The 19,780-nt window shown below is 37.8% G+C and overlaps 1 protein-coding gene across 1 annotated transcript in view; it reads right to left on the bottom strand.

The window, feature by feature from the left end:
• Nucleotides 1-9,909: 9,909 nt before the first annotated feature.
• DPY19L1 (dpy-19 like C-mannosyltransferase 1) overlaps nt 9,910-19,780 on the bottom strand; it is a 53,029-nt gene continuing 43,158 nt past the window's right edge. Inside the window, exons 20-23 of the mRNA XM_067291266.1 lie at nt 15,629-15,803; nt 14,725-14,824; nt 13,281-13,406; nt 9,910-11,856 (exon numbers count right to left, since the gene is read on the bottom strand). Of these exons, the coding sequence (XP_067147367.1) occupies nt 11,700-11,856; nt 13,281-13,406; nt 14,725-14,824; nt 15,629-15,803 (558 nt within the window). The 3' untranslated portion in view covers nt 9,910-11,699. The remainder of the gene's footprint in view (nt 11,857-13,280; nt 13,407-14,724; nt 14,825-15,628; nt 15,804-19,780) is intronic.

Here is a 19,780-nt window from a genome sequence, read left to right as displayed (position 1 = left end):
TTAAAACACTTCTGTCCCAGGACAGACATTGCTGATCAATGCCAAATATAAGAGATAAGACTGTCACGTGGAAGCTACTTGACAGTCTGGCTCTAATACCCATCTTTGTGTGTGATACAGATGGCACCTACCTTTAGCAGTGCAAAGCCTGTTCGCTTTGATTGTCAAATAGAATCAGATGACTGGAGTCAAAAGCACTTAGGAATATACTTATTCTCATACCTCCTAGCTACTTTATCCTGATTTCTCTCCAAATCTCTGACTGTACAAACTGAAGATGAGCAAACTAAAGAATAGAACTTTGCTCCTCTTTTATTAGGCATGGTTCATCCACTTCATTTTTCTTCCTGGATTTTCAGAGCAGTGTCAATATTAACTATTGGCAAGGCACAAGATGTGATAACTTTGTTCTCACTTTTTTTGAGCCATACATGCATTCTGAGGTTTTCCTTATTATATCACACAAGAAAATACAGGATTCCCACTCACTTGTTATATTCCCTTCATAACTGACCAAGAATGTAGGAGAAGGCAAAATAAAACTAACAAAATATTTACAGTGCACATGGTATCTCAGATATGGATATAGCTTCATTCTACAAAACATGCTGATCTCACACTTCCCTCCCCATGTGTATACACACACAGAGCTGGTGAACGCTCAGATGATGATCTATATTCATTAGGGGCCTTATTTATCATGTACCTTCCCTGTTCAATCCAAAATGCTGAATATAAGCTTGAGTAGCTGTCATGAAATGTTTATAATTTTTTTAATGCTGGAAAAGATTCTCTCTGCGGCTTAAATGTGGAATTTGTCTTTTTGCAACAAAGGAAACCTCTCAGCTGGCGTGTGTGCGTGCACGTGCAGGCACTATTCAGTTCTCTATCCAGGGCGCATTCAGAGCCCCACACTGCTTAGTCTCACAGATATTCAATTTCATGTCAAAAAACAGTCCTCACTTTGCACATTGAAAAAGCCTAAGACTTCAGGCTTTAGGGTGCAACATTTTGATGTACAGCAAGTTTATTTTAAGCCTTGTCAAGAGGGTTTACGATAGTAGCTGAGGGAAATTAGTATGTTGTTTTTTGGCCCTCAGCTGTTGGCTTCACACCTACACTCTCATGCTCATGTTCCACATGCACTTTAAGGCGATGTAAGCACATGTCACTGAAAAGAGCAATCCTGTCCTCTCCCACCCTCTCCTCATACTCCTGTTTGCCAGCTCAAGCACACAATCACTTTGAGGGATGTTGCTGTGTTAGCCTTAATTGGAGTAATGTGGATAAATATTACCTCGGTCAGTTCCCATATCCTCAGTTCCCATATCCTGTTCACCATGTTTCTTCATAGAAATCTAGACTCACAAAAGCAGAGGGCAGTAGAGGGGAAGAGCCAATGGACTGTCTTTTCTGGCAGCAACAGCCGCTTATAGAGCTGTATGTGGATGCCTGACATCAGTTTTACATGCAGGAAGAGTGCGGTCCTTCAAATGGTAAAAACTTTCTGAAATAATTGTCTTGTAAAATATATTCTGAAGACAAAGCATGTGAAAACGCTATGGATGAAAGTTTGAATCAACAGACTATCTGGAAGTGACCTGCTATTTCAGACAGATACACAGTCTCTAATTGGGCAGCATATGAATGCAATCGCATGCATATCCAAGCACTAGAAAACCCACAAATGTGTCAAACTTAATCCCTCAAAAACTAGCACAAGTCAAAACTAAGGTTGCCTGTGCAACCTGATTTACCCTTTCTTCCTGTATGTGGATATAACATGATATAGAACAGAATTATTACCACAAAGTGTATTTATTTTATACAGTACACAGAATAGACAACCCCAACAAGTACTTCTTCATTATTTTAATCTTATCCTAATCGTTTAATGTATGACTACAGACCTTATTTATTCCACACTTTTCAAGTGTTCTGCATTAGGTTTTTATATAATACTCATCACTGCACCATGAGTTCACTCTAGCCACATCAGTGAGATTCGCTCCCTTTCACCCTTGTGAGGCAGCACATCACTGTTATTCCACTCTCGCAGACACGGAAGAGGAGTTTTGCACTGTCCGTTTTAAATTTATGTTTTCAGTTCAGAAATCCTGATGGTTTCACAGGCAGCTGTGAGTGCTCAGCGCTGCTCTAAATTGGACTCCAGCGGCCTCAGCGAAGGAGCCCAAGAGCAGAAGAGCGCTTCAGCCCCGGCCCCACGAACACGCGGGTTTAAGTGATTTGCCCGGCATGACATCAGCCTTCCCAGGAGAGAGAGGAAAAAATGGAAGAGAATCCATATCTTTAGGACAGGGCCCAAACTGATCCGCGGTGCGCACCCATGGTGCACGCCAGCCTGCACCCCGGCTGGTGCCAGTCAGCTCAGCCTCAGCAAGGCCTGGGCTCTCTCCTTTGCAATCCTGCGTCTACTAAATTAATAAGTAGACTAAGGGCCTACTAAATTAATAAACAAGTCCAAATCTCAGGTGACCCAGCACTTTCCAAAAAAGCAAAAAAACCCAACCGATCAAGCAAAATAAAAACCAAGATAAAGGATGACATTAAAATAATAAATTCTGCCTGAGACCCCAGGAAGCCCAGACACAGCCCCAAACTTCCCATCCCCGCAGCGCACCTCCCCTGAACCTTTGCGCCACACAAAACCTGCAGAAATCCCCCCGCGCCACGGCTTACCTTTCAGCCCTGCGCTGAGGCCTGCTGCTTGCCATGTGGCCACAGCCCCTGCCGGCCGCCCACCAGCGCCCTCCCGGTGCCTCCTGCTCCCTTGCCCAGCATCATGCCCAGCCTTCCCACTCACCTTCAGCCGGCCCAGCAGTCACCCAGCGCAGAGAGCCACCCGCTGCGGGACCCGGAGGAGTCCCGGGGCTGGGCTTGCCTAGAGCCACCTCTGAATTTCGGCTGTGCCCTTGGAGGAAGGCCTGCAGTCTCCACAGGCCAGGTGGAGGTTTGCTCTTCAACTAACGCTCGCAGTGGGGGGCTTCCTGCAGCAGGTCACAGAGCCCCCACACCACTCAGCCCACCTGTGCGGCCTCAGCAGGGGCTCCACGCACCTGGAGCTGGAGCTGGAGCTGGAGCTGGAGCTGGAGCTGGAGCTGGAGCTGGAGCTGGAGCTGGAGCTGGAGCTGGAGCTGGAGCTCTCTCCCCCGGGCCCTCAGGGCACAGTGGGAGCCCCAAGAGGAGCCTCTGCTCCTCCAGCACTGCCTGCAAATTTAAGGCAGGAGGAGGAGCCTTTTCCAGAGGGAGCAGGTGGCTGAGGGGGTGTAATCTCACCTTAAATTTAGGCCAGGGCATCATTCATGTGTTACAGATACCTTGGATATGGATATCCATACCTATGGATAGCCATCTTGATACTTTCCAAAGAAAGGTGCATTTCTTCCTCCTATGTGCAAAGCTGTGCACAAAACCTCTAAAATATAAGCACTTGCCAAGGATAAAACCAGTAGACCCACGAACAGTGAAGCCTGTTCTTAGCCTTCCTTCCCCCTTCCTTTACCGCCATAACCTCGTTTCCCCATATCCTCACTACATCTTGCACAGGCAAGAGACAGCAGCATGGCTGTTAGGGCAGAGGCAGCCACAGCAGATAGGTCTTGCTGGCTTTTTCGCAGTAGGGGAGGTAATGCTGATCTCTCCTACCAGTGTCAGCTGAAAAGCTGGTGTTGCCTGTCTGTATCTTCCTCCATGATGCTTTTTCTCCTTCTTGGTTCAAGTCTCTGTACTGACTGCAAGAAAGTTCATGCTACCACAAGAGATGGCTAGGGCAGAATGACTTCTTCAGTGGCAACTGAAGTTTATGTTGTTCTGCAGCATATGTGAAATTACAGCATTTGCCAGACTAAATCTTTCCAATATTTTAAAATAACTGAGCTGGAAAAGCCTTTAGAATATTGTATTTCAAATACTAGTATTTGTATTGTATTTTGCATTAGCCCTTCTCTCAGGGCTCCCCGCCACCCATCTTTTTCTCACAGCTGTGAATCAGTTAATCACACAGGAATCAATGAAGTTGCTTTTACAGAGCTTATTTCAAAGAATACAAATAATGTTCAGAAGGATTTGCTCCAAATGGCATCTTCTGCCACTGACTGTGCAAAGAGAGAGCAAACAGTAGATACAGGTAATTCAATAAGCATGAGAACACCTGTGGAAGATCTGGTGAGGAGTCAGGGACTGGCAGAGTACAAGGTAGCATGCTCAGCGTGTGAAACTACACACTGACCAAATTCCCATCAGGGCCAGGCATGCATATTCCATTTTGTCAACAACGTCTAGCTGCTTCCCGGGCAGTAGTTTCTCAGGGTTAGCACAGCTGAGATAAGGAAACAGTTCTGGTAGATTTAAGGGGCCCTTAGGAACGAGTCGAGTCCCGTCCACACATCCAGCCTGTGCGTTCGACCCCTGCCTCCAGCAGCATCCCGTCAGCGACCTATCCTTGCAGTTCCTGGGGCTCCCTGTGCAGTCTGTAGTGTAAGTCCTCTATTAAATCTATCCTGTTTAACCCCTTATGAACCTTGAGTGTCTCTCTCCGCCGGTATCCAACCCTCTCTTGCCCACCTTGCGGTCACAATGAGCCAGTAAGAGATTTTGGCTGTTTCACCTTTTACATCTTCAAATGGTCTCACTGCTCATTTATTCTCTATTATTAGCTCAGATGGCAATAGCAAAGTCTGGCCTGCAGTCACACTGTGCCCTAAGAAAGAAAATATGAAAGGGTATTGAAAGATCAGAAATTGATGAAGAGTCTCTGTACCCCTCACTTTCAGTTGTGAGTGGGCTGGTTTCATTCACTTTTACTGCTCATCCAGACTGCAGGGCTTGGTATCATGGCTCTTGGAGTATTTCAGCCTGACTGCATTGGAGCCTTGTCAGAAATGAACTATATTCATGTGCTTCCTTTGCCGTTGATTACAGAGTGAAATCTGATCCATCAGAAATAGATCAATGTTATCTGTTATCAGAAAATACCTTTTTTGGGGGTCACTTTAACATTATCAGAGGAAACTGCTTTGATTTGTGAAGCTTTCAGTAAATTCTGCATGGATCTTTTCTGTATTTGCTTTTCATAATTTGCAGAAGCAAGTTCCAAAGGAAAATATGGGCATTTACAGAATGACAGAAACATGCGGAACTACATCATTGGTATTATTTATTTGTTAAATGTAAATAGGGTAGTACAGAGCAGATAGCTTTCCTTCATAGTTGCTTGCTTTGCACGTGTGGACTTTAAAACTGCTTTAGTCACACGGGCTGTGGAGTGGATCTATTACACAAAGACATTTGAATGCTGCAGTGAGAGATAAAGCACGATGGTAATAAGGTAATGAAGGAAAGGGTGAAACACAGTGTCAGGTAATAGGGAACACTGGGGTCCTATGGCTCACCACACAGATAACAAAGATGACAGCACCCATATATTCAAAACGATAAGATTTACCCAAGAGAGTCAAAACAACTTGGAAAGATTTATGAAGGATTCAGAAAGCACACCAGTACAAAAATAAATGATGCAGCTAAGCTGACAAAAAACAACTCCATATAATAACATTGTGAACTGCAAATAATTCTAGTTTTCTGTTTACAAACACCCCAGACGTCATCTTCTGCTCCAAAGACTAAGATCAGAAGGGGTGATTTCATAGGTTGCATGTTCATTAAAGCAAGCTCTTCAGCAAAGTTTGCCAACTGAACTACTTAGAATAGCAAGACAACATCTTCCTGCTTCTTCTTCAGTGACTTGTCTCAATTTGTTTTAGCATCAATCTTAGAAAGGGGAGGGGGAAAAAAAAAGAAGCCTTGGAGCAGAAGTACTGTGCAATTCTCCAAGGGGCAGCAAAAAACAATCAGCACACTCTAGTCCTACGTTCAAAACACCCGTGAGTAAACAGCAACTTGCAAAAATACCCACTGAGGACAGAGATATCGATGTTCTGTGATCGGATGATTTTTTTTAATTGAAAATTCTTGTAACACTTCCAAGATATGCTGTAACTACTTACTGTTGTGCAGCTAACATGAAGTGAGTTAGTAAGTAGGATTTCTTTCTCTCTCCCTCCCTCCCTCCTTTCTCTCTCTCTCCCCCTCTCTCCCCCTTCTCTCTCTCTCTCGCCCCCTTCTCGCTCCCTTCCCTCTCTCTCTCACCCCCTTCTCTCTCAAGATTTGGGAGTTAAAATTTTGCTTTACATAGCTCATTTTGAGTGACTGTATTGACCAATCTTTCTTTCCAGAAGTTAGGCCAAGATTACATATCCTAAAGCGGAAGCACACAAAATCATTCACTGCTTTTGAAAAGCCAGATCTTCACCTCTTTTGTGCTAAAGTTTGTCTCATTATGTTCACATCATTAGCAACACCAATAATCCCTCATTTTTCTGCTACAACCTTGACAATCATCCTAATTCTAAATAGTCTTCGGTAAAATTGGTAATAAGGTAAGTTAGTTTGAATATTTTGAACACAGCACATATGGCAGGATGTTCTGGGATCTCCAAAGCAACTCCTCTGTGCTCTTTTAGTTAGTTACATACAGTAGACAGATTGGGTTACACTACTATGGAATACATCATGACACAGCATATGACATTTGTCCACAGGATGTTGAAGCTGCAGTCAAAGTCTGGGGGAACTTGACCAAATCACCACTCTGACATAACACAGATGTCAGTCTAATTTATAGTAGTTTCAATGAATACTTTGCTAAAACATACTTCTGGACTTACTGATTAAGTTCATAGCAACATACTTAGTCCTATTTGAAAATAAATCTAACTCCTACTAGACAGGCAGGAATACCAACAAGCATGGACAGCTCCCATTACCTATTTTATCCACATAAGCCAAGCATTTGGACAGACAAGCTTTAGAAGAAAAATGGTCATATTTGGAAGACAAAAGCACCTTCTCAGTTTTCAGCTATTCAGTTTTACTCCATTTTATTCTATTCAGTTTTATTCCATTTTCCAATATGAAAGGGAAGCAGAATCAGACAAAATAGAACACACAAAAACCCCACAACCCGTTCCAAGTAAGGTCTCAGTTTATCGAAACTGTGTTTCCTTTCAGCAGTTCTGCTGGACCTTGACATGGCAAATATTTATGCTTTTCAACTTATTTCAATTGGAACTTTATTGTTTCACTACTTCTTTATATGCAAGGATAATCCTATCAAAAAAACCATCAGTGCTGACATATTTCTTTCTAAACTCATTTATCAGTTCTGCTGCATATTGAGGGTTAAAAGGAATGGAACAGATGTTGTCACAGGCTCCAAATTCAAATGTGTCTTTACAATCCCTTTTTATTTTTGGTAAAAACCTAAACTTTCAACAGTTCAACCAAACAATCAAGAGCTTAGTTTAAAAATCAGGTCCAGTTTCTGACAGCACTACTTACTGAATAACATTTGATAGGTTTCTAAGCACTGAACATAGTAAAATCTAAGACAAAAGTGCTGGATCAGGAGCTCTTGGAATACAACTACTTTTGATCATTAACCTACCATTTTAAGTTCTCTTCTCAAAATATTTTATCTATTTAAATTATGTAATAACACAAAAATGGCCAAACAAAATGAAGCAGCCAGTAGCATGATAGTTGCAGCTAAATCAAACAAGGTTCTAGAACAAAGGAAACAAAGGTTAAGGAAAATATCTACTCCTGGCCTTTTTATGCAACTTGAGTTGAGTGACCTTTGGAATACTCCAGGAATATGAGAATTTTCCTCAACTATTAAGCTAGGTAATTTTCCCTCCATAATCAGCATAAGTCTTCTTGTGCAGCATCTCCGTTTCTTGGCCTCTCAGGCTCATGAACTCATCTCACACAATTCCTTATGGACAAAGAAATCCTTTGCCCTACCCATGTTATTACCTTGCTCATTCAGGATCTTCTGCATTACCCTCTTGTCTTTTTGCTTCTAACTTTAACTTCCAGTGCTCATAAAAATGAGCTAAACTTTACCAAACATAGATGCACTGTATTCTCATAATCAAAACCAAAGAATAAAAGCAATGCAGTAATTCAAGTACAATCATAAAGTTAATTCAGGAAAAAATAGGATGCATCCTATCCTAGGGTATTTTCAGTCTTTGCTACCTTTCATCAGCTAAAAAAAAGAAAATATCAATTTTTTAGAAATAGTTATATTATAAAAGTCAATACTTCAGAAGAGGCTAGGAGTTTTTCCTAGTACTCAGAGACATGCAAAGCACAACACTAACTGCCTGTTTTATGTTCCCTAAACTGCATCCTGAGATGCTCTAAGGCCTGGTAATCGGGGCAGCTGAGCACCCAGTTGCTCAGTAATACAAAGACAATACTGCTCAGGTGTCTAAATACACCAATAATTAGTAATAAAAGTAAGAATTTTTGGCATTGAAAATAAGCTTGGTCATGCCAACTGAATAAACTCAAATGACTTGTTTTCTTCCAGATGAACACCAAAAGGTTAGACATTTTCCCTTTAGAAGTTTTTCTGTTTCAGGCCAAAAGCTAGATCTCATCCTTCCTGCCAACCAGGGAAGACAAGTGCTGCTTGCACTCAAGAACCAATTTATACATTGGTATCTTGAGTAGATGGAAGACTGGCCACAGAAATACTCCCATTTGCAGGAATTTTACAGAATAATCAAGCAGTATTTTCTCACCTAACAGCAAAAGGAGAAGAAACTTTCTAATAAATGACTTCCTGTGTATTTCTGACATGGCTGGGGAGGCCATTAAGCTGCGGCAGCTGTAATGCCTGATCCAAAGTCCAGGGAAATTGATCTGATATTCAGGAGAAGGCTCAGTTGGCATCATTATGGTCTCTTCTGATATCATTGATCAATGTTGAAATGCAGGATATCCTACTTGAGGCCTCAGCCAGATATCAAGTTAGAGTTATTCATTCATCATATTTTCTATCTATACCCCATCATCTATTGGCAATAGATGTTCTATACATGCTCTGACAAGAACTAATAAAGTTGTTGGACAACTACATGATGAGTCCACTCAAAAAGCTGACATTTTCATACATTATTTGGACTTCAGTAATGGAGAATTATAGGACAATATCAGAAACAGAAGTCAATTTGCTGAGGAGACTACAGGGATTTTAAAACTGGGAAGTGTAGTTTTAAAATCATTTGGAAAATGCACATTGTCCTTTCAAGATAACACTAGCACTGTTTGACCTGATTTCCCTGTCACTTCACACATGAGCAGGGTGGATCAGTTTTTGAAAAAAAACATTATTAAAATGTTAACTTTGTTATTTAAATAAGCATCTGATTGTTCCTCATCTGTTAACTGCGCCATGTTTAGCAACTTCTTCAAAAAACCTATACTTGAACAGTTACGTTCTATCAAAAACATTGTTTATGGAAACTGTGCAACAATGGAATTTGAATACACAGGTCCCAAGCCATAATTTGCAATTCCTAATTGCTTTCAACAATGCTGATTTCCAAAAACCCTGTACTCTTCCTTATGTATTTACTTTTGCTGAAGGAGCTTCCTTTACTTATCTTGGAGTGAGACCTGTGCTGTGGAACTCGCATCTTAATTGAAAATCCAAGTGAAACTGACCGACTTAGTTTCACTGTTTAAGCTGAACTGCAAAAAAAGGCAAAAGCAAAACAATTTTTTTAAATGGTAGATAAGAATGACAAAGGGCCAGGCAGCACTGAATAGGTCTTGGCATCTTTGTCTCGCAAAGGTGCCTCATTTTATCTTCATACTAAATGTTACAGTTGGCACAATTATCAAAAGTGAGATACTGAATTATAAATTGTGCCCATTGTACTGAAGAAATTTATTGCACTCAAAGCGAGAAGTATTTCCAATTCCAACAGATAAATCAGGTAAATAAGAGCAGAAATGTAACATCAGAAACATGAAAACACTTTACATATTCTTTTTTTATTTAACCACATATAAGTACATGTCAACAGTTGGCATAAACCTCATAAAAATACAGTACCTCTTTGTGCTGTAACACTAGTCACAATGTTCATATAAAGATTTTTTTTCCTGCTTCCTTGAGTTCAATTAACATTTTAAAAAGCGACTTCCTGAAAGCCCTTTTTGTGATAGTTTCCTTATAGAAATTTTTCCAAAATCTACTCTGTAAAAGTTAAAAGGCTAATGCATTTTCAGCCATTTTCCCTCACCCTCTCGATAAAGCAGATTAAAAAAAATAAAAGTTTTTGAATACTGATCAGCTTTTATAGTAGTACTTTATCATAAGTTCTCATTTAATTGTTACTGTTTCAGGTGTGACAGATACTACTTCTATAGCACCTAATACTGCTAGATGCTATCAGGGCTGAAAAAGACCAGTCATGTCAATAGACTGGTGTCTGAACAAAAAACAAACATGAATGATATCCAGAGGATCTTTAAACTACTACAATCTTAGACTGTAGAATCACAATTACTGTAATGCTTCCAATGGCTATTTATACAAAAATTCTGTCAAGTTAGTTAAATACTACAGGGAGTCCTTGCACTGAGTATATTGGAAAGGAATTCTCTAAACCCTTTATAATGTTGGTTTGACACCAAGACAACAGAAAAACTGTAGAACCATTCTAATGTTGTGGAATGATTATGTCCACACCACCATTTGACTATACTCATATCACAACTGGGGTAAATTTCATTTTTCTTTAGAGCTGAAGATCCTTCAAACTATCTGAAAAATTAGCATTACATTACTAAAACTGGATGAACAATGTACAATAAAATCCAGGCAGGATGGATCTAATACATGGGGAAAGAAAATTGGGCATAAATTTTGAAAGTCATTTCTTATCAAGTTAGGCGCTAAAGGTCTAGTTAAGGCAGTGAAGAGTTTATTTTAGTATCTTTCTAAGGCTATGACAGATTTTTCCTGAATAAAGCATTTTCCCTTAAAAATTTCACATACGTTATGTCAGCTTATTCTGAATGCGTAAGAATGCCAAAATCCTTGAACACTGAGAAGCTAAACTATTGCTCACTGCAAATATTACCCTTGTTAGTCCTTTTTAATATCAATAAGGTTCCAGAAAGATGCATCTAAAGAATAAAGTTTCAAGATTGTTTACAAACCTTTCCATTTCAAAAGCAAGCTTAAAGCATGTGTTTAAGTGATCCAAAATGATCAATGTTCTTAATCCTCTCAAAGAAGAAATGTATTTCTCAGAGACATGACTAATGAAATTACATGACTTAAAAGAATTTCTGGCAAGTATCACATTGTCCAGAAGAGAGATGGGTAATGTTAGTGACATGAGAAATGCGATGCCAGATGCTATAGCACTATTCCTTTGCTCCTAGCTGATAGCACCAACACTTTAAACAAACTTGCTTTGCTAAAACATTCTGACAGTCCCATTTCCCAATAGTACTGGTTTTGCGAATGGAGTTTCTTTCCACAGCTACTTTTAACTTTTTTGGATCAGTGTTAAATAAAATGTGCAAACATATAATCATTTGCATAGCAAATCTCAAGGGACTGACCCTGAAATAGAAATCCAAACTGTTAGGTTTAAGATACTTCTATAATCAGAATTCATTTAAAATGGTAAAAAATAAAATACACATTTTTCCATTTCAAGTTTAGTAGAAAAGGTATTTCTGATTTAGAATTCTTAGAGTTACTAGTTTAAAAAATTGAAAGACTGGTGGTTCTTTGCAATGAGATGTTATTCCTTTGGAACTTTCAGGACTTTGTAATTGCTGTTCTCAAATACCATGATGAAATACGGTCTGGAATCCTTGCTCATAAGGTTACATAAAGGAATTTTGCCACTATTGGCAGGATCTTCCACATCCCAAATTTCAGGCATACTGCAACCAGGCCTAGAAAACATTTGAATATGTAAACAGAAATTAAGAAATGCCATCAAAAAACATGCAGCTCTTTAAACTCAGTTGCATAAACTTTCTTATGAATATTTGATTATGCCTTCTCTAACTTTTTAAAAGTTTGTTTTCAAGCTATAAATTCTTATCAGATTAGAGAATTAATAATTATATTAGTAATTCAAGAAAAAGTATTTAGAACATATAAAATTTGTCAGCTTTTGGGGTTACACAGTTAATAATTATTAATTTTGAAGAGGCAGTATATATTACAAAACAACTCTTAAATTATGCAACATACATCGCCAAAGACCCTTAAAACTTCCTAGAAAATGGAAGGCAAAGTTCACACTCCCAAAACTTCCAAAGAAAACTCAGGAAATAAAAAACCTTTTTAAAAAAAGTGGTATCTTCTTGCTTTTTTATTAAGGTACACAACCAACATCAATTCCTTATAGGGTTATCTTTCAAAGTTAAAATTACTGAAAATTTCCTAATTTTGTCAAAGATAAATCTATGCTATTTCTTAGATATTATTTCATTCTATCCTAAATACGTAGAAAATCAAGTTATCTGAACAAACGGTGTTTTAAAGGGTAAAAAGAAAAATTACGGAAAAAAGCATAGCTTTTTCTTGAGTACAGTCTAAACATGGCAAAATATTCAGGGATCTACAATGGTAATATTACGATTCTCAAATTATGTTTTATTCTGCATCTTTTAATCATACTGGACTTTTATTATACACACACATCTGCTCTTTCCACCACGGAATTAGAGGGATCTTAGGGGAGATCTTATCAATGTGTACAAGTATCTGAAGGGAGGGTGTCAAGAGGATGGGACCAGACTCTTCTCAGTGGTGCCCAGTGACAGGACGAGAGGCAACGGGCACAAACAGAAACACAGGAAGCTCCATCTGAACATAAGGAAAAACTTCTTTAGTGGGAGGGTAACAGAGCACTGGAACAGGTTACCCAGAGAAGTTGTGGAGTCTCCATCCTTGGAGATATTCAAAAGCCATCCGGACACAGTCCTGGGCAATGTGCTCTAAGTGACCCTGCTTGAGCAGGGGGGTTGGACTAGATGGTTTCCAGAGGTCCCTTCCAACCTCAACCACTCTGTGATTCTGTGATTCTGCGAATTATAACTTGTTTCTTTTGTGAATCCCCTCTATATTGTCCAGTGAAATTTAAAAATAGACACAACACAGCTTTCTAAGTGCAAATGAAGACCACAGTGTTATTAATGTGTTACTAATGTTAGTTATACATATTAGTGTCTGGAGAAGCTGGACTAAAATGTACTTGGGGCACTTTTAACAAAGCATAGATCAGTATTTCAAAACTACTGCTTTATGTGAATGCTAGACTACGTATTTGAGTGGCATACTACTCCTGTGAGAAAGACAGATTACTCACTTTGTTCTTCTTATGCACCATGACTCTTCTAGGATGTAGTAATCCACGCCTAGTTTTATCAATTTTTTTTTTACTTCTTTTGCAGGTTTTCGACTGTACATGGAATATACTATCTTAGTTCTGGCCCTTCAGAAAGAGAAATGCCATAAATGTTAGCTAACAACATGGCAAGAAAACTGTAAGCTTCAATTTTAGGCTACACAGGAAGGCTTATTTCACAAGGCAACTAGTCTAAAACAAAGTTTAAAATAAGAGTGTCATTTGCTTTAATGCAATGATTTCTTCACAAAGAGAATTATTCCAAGAACAATATATACAGTCCTTCCATTTTTCTGTAGCAGGAGACAACTTTGTAACAAGATCTGTGGTTACTGGGAACACAAAAGGTAAAGATGTCAAATCAATGTATTCAAAATGTAGTATTCAAGGCTAGATAGAAGACATCAGTACAAGCTTGCTTGGACTGGACATGATCAGAAGAAGTTGTTTGCTCAGTCCCCTTTGCCAAAGGTAATTCTCATTGCTCTTGTTTAGACTATTCTTAAATGTAGAGCCCAAGACCAAAAGTTCACTCTGAAGTCTGTCTATGCTGAACAGAGCAAAACTGTCACTTGTAAACCATGGTCTTGTTTGTATTACCCAGTAATATCCTTCCTTGATTGTGCAAAGCATGACATTGTTAACTCCTGTGCATTTTCTGATATCATCTCCAGCTTACTTTCCCCAAACATGCCCTGTCCTACATTTTGGACTTAACGCCAGATACAGAACTAAGGGCATAAGGCACGTAACGTTGGTGTCCCCATTACCTCCTTTATCCCTCTCTATCTTGTTTTTACCAAACAAATGATCTATGACATTAAAATTAAAAAAAAATAATAAAATCCAGAAAGTTCATGAAAAGTCAATTTTGATTTAGAAAACTTTCTGGATTTTGAAAATAACAAAGAACACAACTCAGTGCTTCAAGTTCAATGTGGAATGAACTGGTAGAAATTTCATTACAAATTTCAACTTCAGCTAGTCTTAGTATCTCCACAATTAGATATAATAAGATGAAAAATAACACTCAATTGCAGAAAGGTGAAAGGAATAAATAAAGTGGCTCTCTTGAGGAAAAAAAAATCTGTCTATCTACAATGTCATGGGAAAACAGAATGAAGAAAGGATATATTAGTACATGTTAATCCCAGTTCCAGAATCGTATTCAGATTTTTTTGGATATAAGTAAATTTGAAGCTGTATCTATCCTACAGTACATGCTGGCTGATGAATAAAAATCTTGAAAGAAGCTTCACGTGTTTTCAGTCTGACTAAATATCAAATCAAGTTTTACAAGTTATTAACAAGTTTTACTACATAACATGATGACAGTCCTACTGCATATTTCCAATGTTAAGAGAGCCAAGGGCTAATAAAAAAAACTCTCAACCTTTATATTTACCTTAATCCTGCATCTTCGTAATGAGGATGATTTACAATAGGACGAAGAGTAGACAGTTTAACACTTGCCATTGTAGGCATTGCTCCTGCAAAAACTGCATCTGAAACATATAATGAAAAAAAGTTTGAGATTAAGAATCAATCAGTAAAAGCAGAGAAGTGATCTTCAGATAACTAAAACAGTATTCCTGTAGCACAAAACAACAGAAATGCAAGGAGGGAAAGGTGCTCTTTTGAAAAGGCCTTATATGGCACCCACAGGATACACACAAAATTCACACCTTTTTATTTTTTTTTTCAATCTTGACCCTAATGTAAGTCATTAGATAACTAAACATCTGATAAGGGGTATTTAATGCATATTATTTTTCATTCTTGAATGGGTACTACAATTTATTCATTATGACAACATTTGTTTATTTGTCCCTTCTTACGCCACTGCTAAATGAGTTAAAAAAAGCAAACCCTTACAAGTCCTTACTGGCTGGAAAGTTATTTTCCCACTAAAATGGTAACTATTTTTTTCCAGCTGGTTTTATGACACTTTTATTCACTTTAGTAAAAGACAGGAGAAACCACAACACACAAACTTTGAATCCTTCTCTAGCAAAACAACAATCTTCTATCAGTACAGGATCAGTGTCATGTAAGTAAAAAAAATGTTTTAATTGGACTTTGCACAAACACTTCTGTTGCAGGAATACTACAACAGTGGTTAGAACTTCCAGACTGGTAGGCTGGAGTCTAACAAAACAAGCATTTTGCTATTTTTTCATTTGAGACAACTTCTGCCTGGGCGAGTACACATGACTAAATAGCCACGGATAGTAGCAGTAACTTTGCAGTCATTCTACCAAGTCCTATCACATCAAACAGGGAACATCAAACATTATTAAATAGTTTACCTTGTCTGGTATTGACTTTTATCCATTCTAAAAGTTCCTCCTGTGGCAAATTGCTAAATTCCCCCATGATGTTCCATTGAGTTTGAAGGTTTGATGATCCTTCTATTGTCATCAATGCTAAAATGGCAAAGACCAATATTTTGGGCTGGATTTTACAGAAGAGCCATCCAAACAACTGAAATAGAAGAATCAATTAATTCCTAGAGAAGAATTTGGTAACACTATAAGCAGGACAACTGATTTTTATTTCTCTGTAAGGAATCTAACATATATTACAATATGAAACTGTTCTTCTATTGCTTCTCCACTATAGTTTGATGAGACCTCATAAGAAGTACTCACATTTAATGAATGCAGTGCATTATACTTTTTAATACTACAAAAAAAGAAAATTGACTTTAATGCAGCTTCTAAAGTTGTAGTTCAGATGTCAAATTCTGCGAGTAAAGACCATTCAATAATGCTAGCTGCACTTATGCAGTATTTTATCTTCTCCTTATATCAAGAGTTTCTGGCTCTAGTATATGGATTAAGTAGACGTTATTATGCAAATTTCTGAAAATATATCAAAAAAGCAGAATTTTAGAATATGGGCTTAATATTGCTTTATATCCCATGCTTCCCTTTCCTGAACCAAAAAAGATTGCCCTTGCATTTTTCCCTAAAGACTATATGCTGGAGGCTTAAAGCAAATACTAACAAATCTGAGAAAAGTACCAAATTTGCTGTGTTCTTGTTCGGTTTGAGCAAGGATACTTTAACCCATCCATATCTGAACTAAATCTCAGAACACACTAAAATGTAAAATGTTTTTTAGCTATCTGTAGATTGGGAAGCTTTACATTTCAAAATATCAAACCTGCACTAAACAAGCACATTCCACTTGGAGTACTTTTACCCACTTTTTAATTAAAGTATGAAATAACAAAGTTTCCCAGTAAAATCTCCCACTAGTCTGATTACACCAATTAAGTAGCATATATTATTTTTGGTATAAACTAACCTTAAATTATTTTAGATTATTTAATTTCCCAAGCCACCTCCAAAATACAGTGTACTCCACTCTTATCCTAAAAGACTTTCTGCTGAACACTCTAGCAAAAACAGCAGCATTTTCCAAGGAAATTTAATATACCAAATATGTCTGACCCCTGGCACAGGTATGGAAGGATGGAAGAAAAATGAATTCATTTGTATGCTGGTCCACATGAGCAAACCTCCTATTTTAACAGCAGTTGCAATAATCTCAGTTCAACTAAGAACGCATTAGAAGTTCATAATTCTTCAAAAAGCTTTTCAAATCAAAGGAAATCACATACATACAATGCTTTTTTAAAACATCAATAACGTTAAGAAATACCTCAATTTAACAGTATTTTGTTTATATAAAAAGCCTAGAATGGCTGAACTCATATGCAGTGTAAAAGAAGCATTTCTTTCTCCAGGATGTTGTTTCTTTCTCTCTCTCTCTTTTTTTTTTTTGGTATCAAGGTTTTTTTTTTGTCAAATAAACAAATAAGTTTTAAATCTCTCTAGCTGTCCATCAGATGCCACAAGCTGCTACACTGAGATAATGGAAAGTATACAAATTCATGAAATGGTCTCAAAGAACATTATATGCAAAATTCCTTTCCATTTACAGATTACTTCTGGTATATCCTCTTTACAAAACTCCCCCTCAGACTGATGTTCATTAATAAAAGGATACATTTTTACTGGCAGCTGATTAACGTGTCTCAAAATAAAGCAGTTATATTAACATACCCCTTGCAGGTAAATTAAAAAGGCCTGTTAGAGGATAGGATAGTGCTGACCTCACTTAAAATGAGATAATTACATATGTTTAATTTGCTTAGAATTTTTTTTTTCATCTGTGAAGACGAATTGTTGCTTGTCAGCATATCCTCCATGTAAACATCTAAAACTTTAAACAATGAAAAATACAGCAGACTAGTCAATCATTTGGTCCCAAGTCCTATCTTCCCCTGCTCACCCCCTCAATCACAATAATTCCTCTATATCATTATTACACATACAGAGTCAGATCTTTCAATCTCAGAAAATTATTTCTGCTCAGAAGCCAGCAGGGCAGAAGAAAAACTTAGGAAAAACCAATGATATTTTCCTGAGCCTACAAAAAATAAAGAGTTTTCTCAGACCTTTGTTTGCTTAAGTCAGAGTAGTCTTAGAAGTGGTCTGACAGTCCTATGGGTCAGGATGTCAGAGTTTCTCTCTCATGCTCAAGCCGGTCACGTGTTACCTGGAAAATTATCAGCAGCTCCACACTAAAAAAAGTGTACATCAGTCAGGCTGGAGAGAATCTAGCTTGTCTTTTACAGGTATCAATCAGCATCAACCTAGCGAACATTTTAAAGGCAAAGAACCTTCACTGACAGCAACATGAGATTTTTTTTAAATTATTTTTATTTATATTACAGCTGGTCATTTACCTTCTTCTATACGGAACAACTCTCCCAAACTACAGCAACCTAAGCCTTATTTTTCCTAGCATTCAAGACCTAGTTCTTTCAATCCAACTACTCCTCCACGATGCTGCAAAGAAGGGGGAAAAAGTCACTGGGCCTGAGCCATCTGGTCCAACAGGAACAGCTCCCAGAATAGGTGATCATTTGGATTTGTACCGTCCAGAGAATCTTGCTCTCATTCTATGACCAAAGAAATAAGAGCAGGACAACCAAAGGACCAAAAAGCTTTTGGAAGCAGAATACACCTCGTCTTGCACTTTTTTGTTCTTTCCAATCTCTTTCTCTTTTTTAACACAATCAACAATCTTTCCTACTGATAGACTGGACAAAAGTTAGTGGCATAAACTAAATCCTAGAAAACTGATACAACTTGAAAGGAAATAAATACATATTGATAAATTACTCTGAACTTTTCCTTCTCTTAAATATTTACATAGTGCTAACACGGCCTCCTCTAAAATCCAAAAGGCAATGTTTACCGAAAGTACCATATTTCATTAACTGGCACAATGAACTTAGTTGCAATAGTACAACAAAAACACTGTTATCCAAAATGAATTTTGAATTATATTCAAAATGAATCCAAAAATATTGCTTTGTTACTAAAACAAACAAATAAATAAAGTTAAAACTTTTGCTAATTTGCCATGTACTAGCTAGCTTACTATATAAAAAAAGCAAAGGAGACAATCTATTACCAGAAACCTTCCTATCAGCTCATCTTTCATCATTACCAGTTACAAGGTACCTTTTCTTATCTTTCAGAGAATACTCTCTCCATACAACAGAAAAAGAGTAGTTCAGATTTTCTCAAGTAATACATTTGTCAATTCTCAGAGGTTTGACAGGGAGCATCAGGCCTTTTCCTGATGTACAGAATACAGAAATAGTACAAAATTGAAAGTTCACCTGCTACAAAATTACACAAGAGTTTTAACTCTTTTTATATTGTATTCTATATTGTATACCAAATGCATAATGGGGCAGAAAAGCCTACAAATTTTCTTTTAGGAACACAAACAGTTAAAACAAGAATTAAGAACAAATTACCTCTGGACAGAATTCACTTGTGTGATAATTTGTTATCGACAAATTACAACAATATGTCAGAAGAACATAAACAGATTTTTTTCTTTTTGCTTTTCTGATGTTTTAAAAGCCATTTCATTTCAAAATACTGTACACTGTCATTTCCACTGCTAGTATAAGACAGGGGCACCTTGTGAAAGTCCACTTAGAAAATTTTAACTGCAGTGTAACTCCTGTTAATTACTCCACAAACAACCAGACCCCCTAAGAGGACACCAATACTACAAGATCAAGTAACCAAAAGCTGGGGAGTGTCATAAGAGCACCTGCCTACCTTACAGAATGGCAACAGAACACAGGAAAAATAAGTTTCTATTAAGTCTGAATACTCAGTTCCAAGGTGAGTAAATGAATTTACTTTTTAAAGAGTATTTCACATGTTCATAGCATTTTATATGTTCAAAGTACAGATTCCTTTGATGTCAGCAAGCACTCAGCACTTTTGCATGTGAAGGCCCCAAGTAACAAAATAGGCACCAAGAAAGTAAGGAGCACAATATTAAACCAGATGGATTACTATGTAGCCTGTACAACATTATGGAAAAACTGTCCTTCCCTGGATTCTTTATCCCATTGA

The sequence above is a fragment of the Apteryx mantelli genome, chromosome 2 (genome assembly GCF_036417845.1).
Source record: "Apteryx mantelli isolate bAptMan1 chromosome 2, bAptMan1.hap1, whole genome shotgun sequence".
NCBI classification, from domain to species: domain Eukaryota; kingdom Metazoa; phylum Chordata; class Aves; order Apterygiformes; family Apterygidae; genus Apteryx; species Apteryx mantelli.
This window is presented reverse-complemented; position numbering and strand designations above follow the sequence as displayed.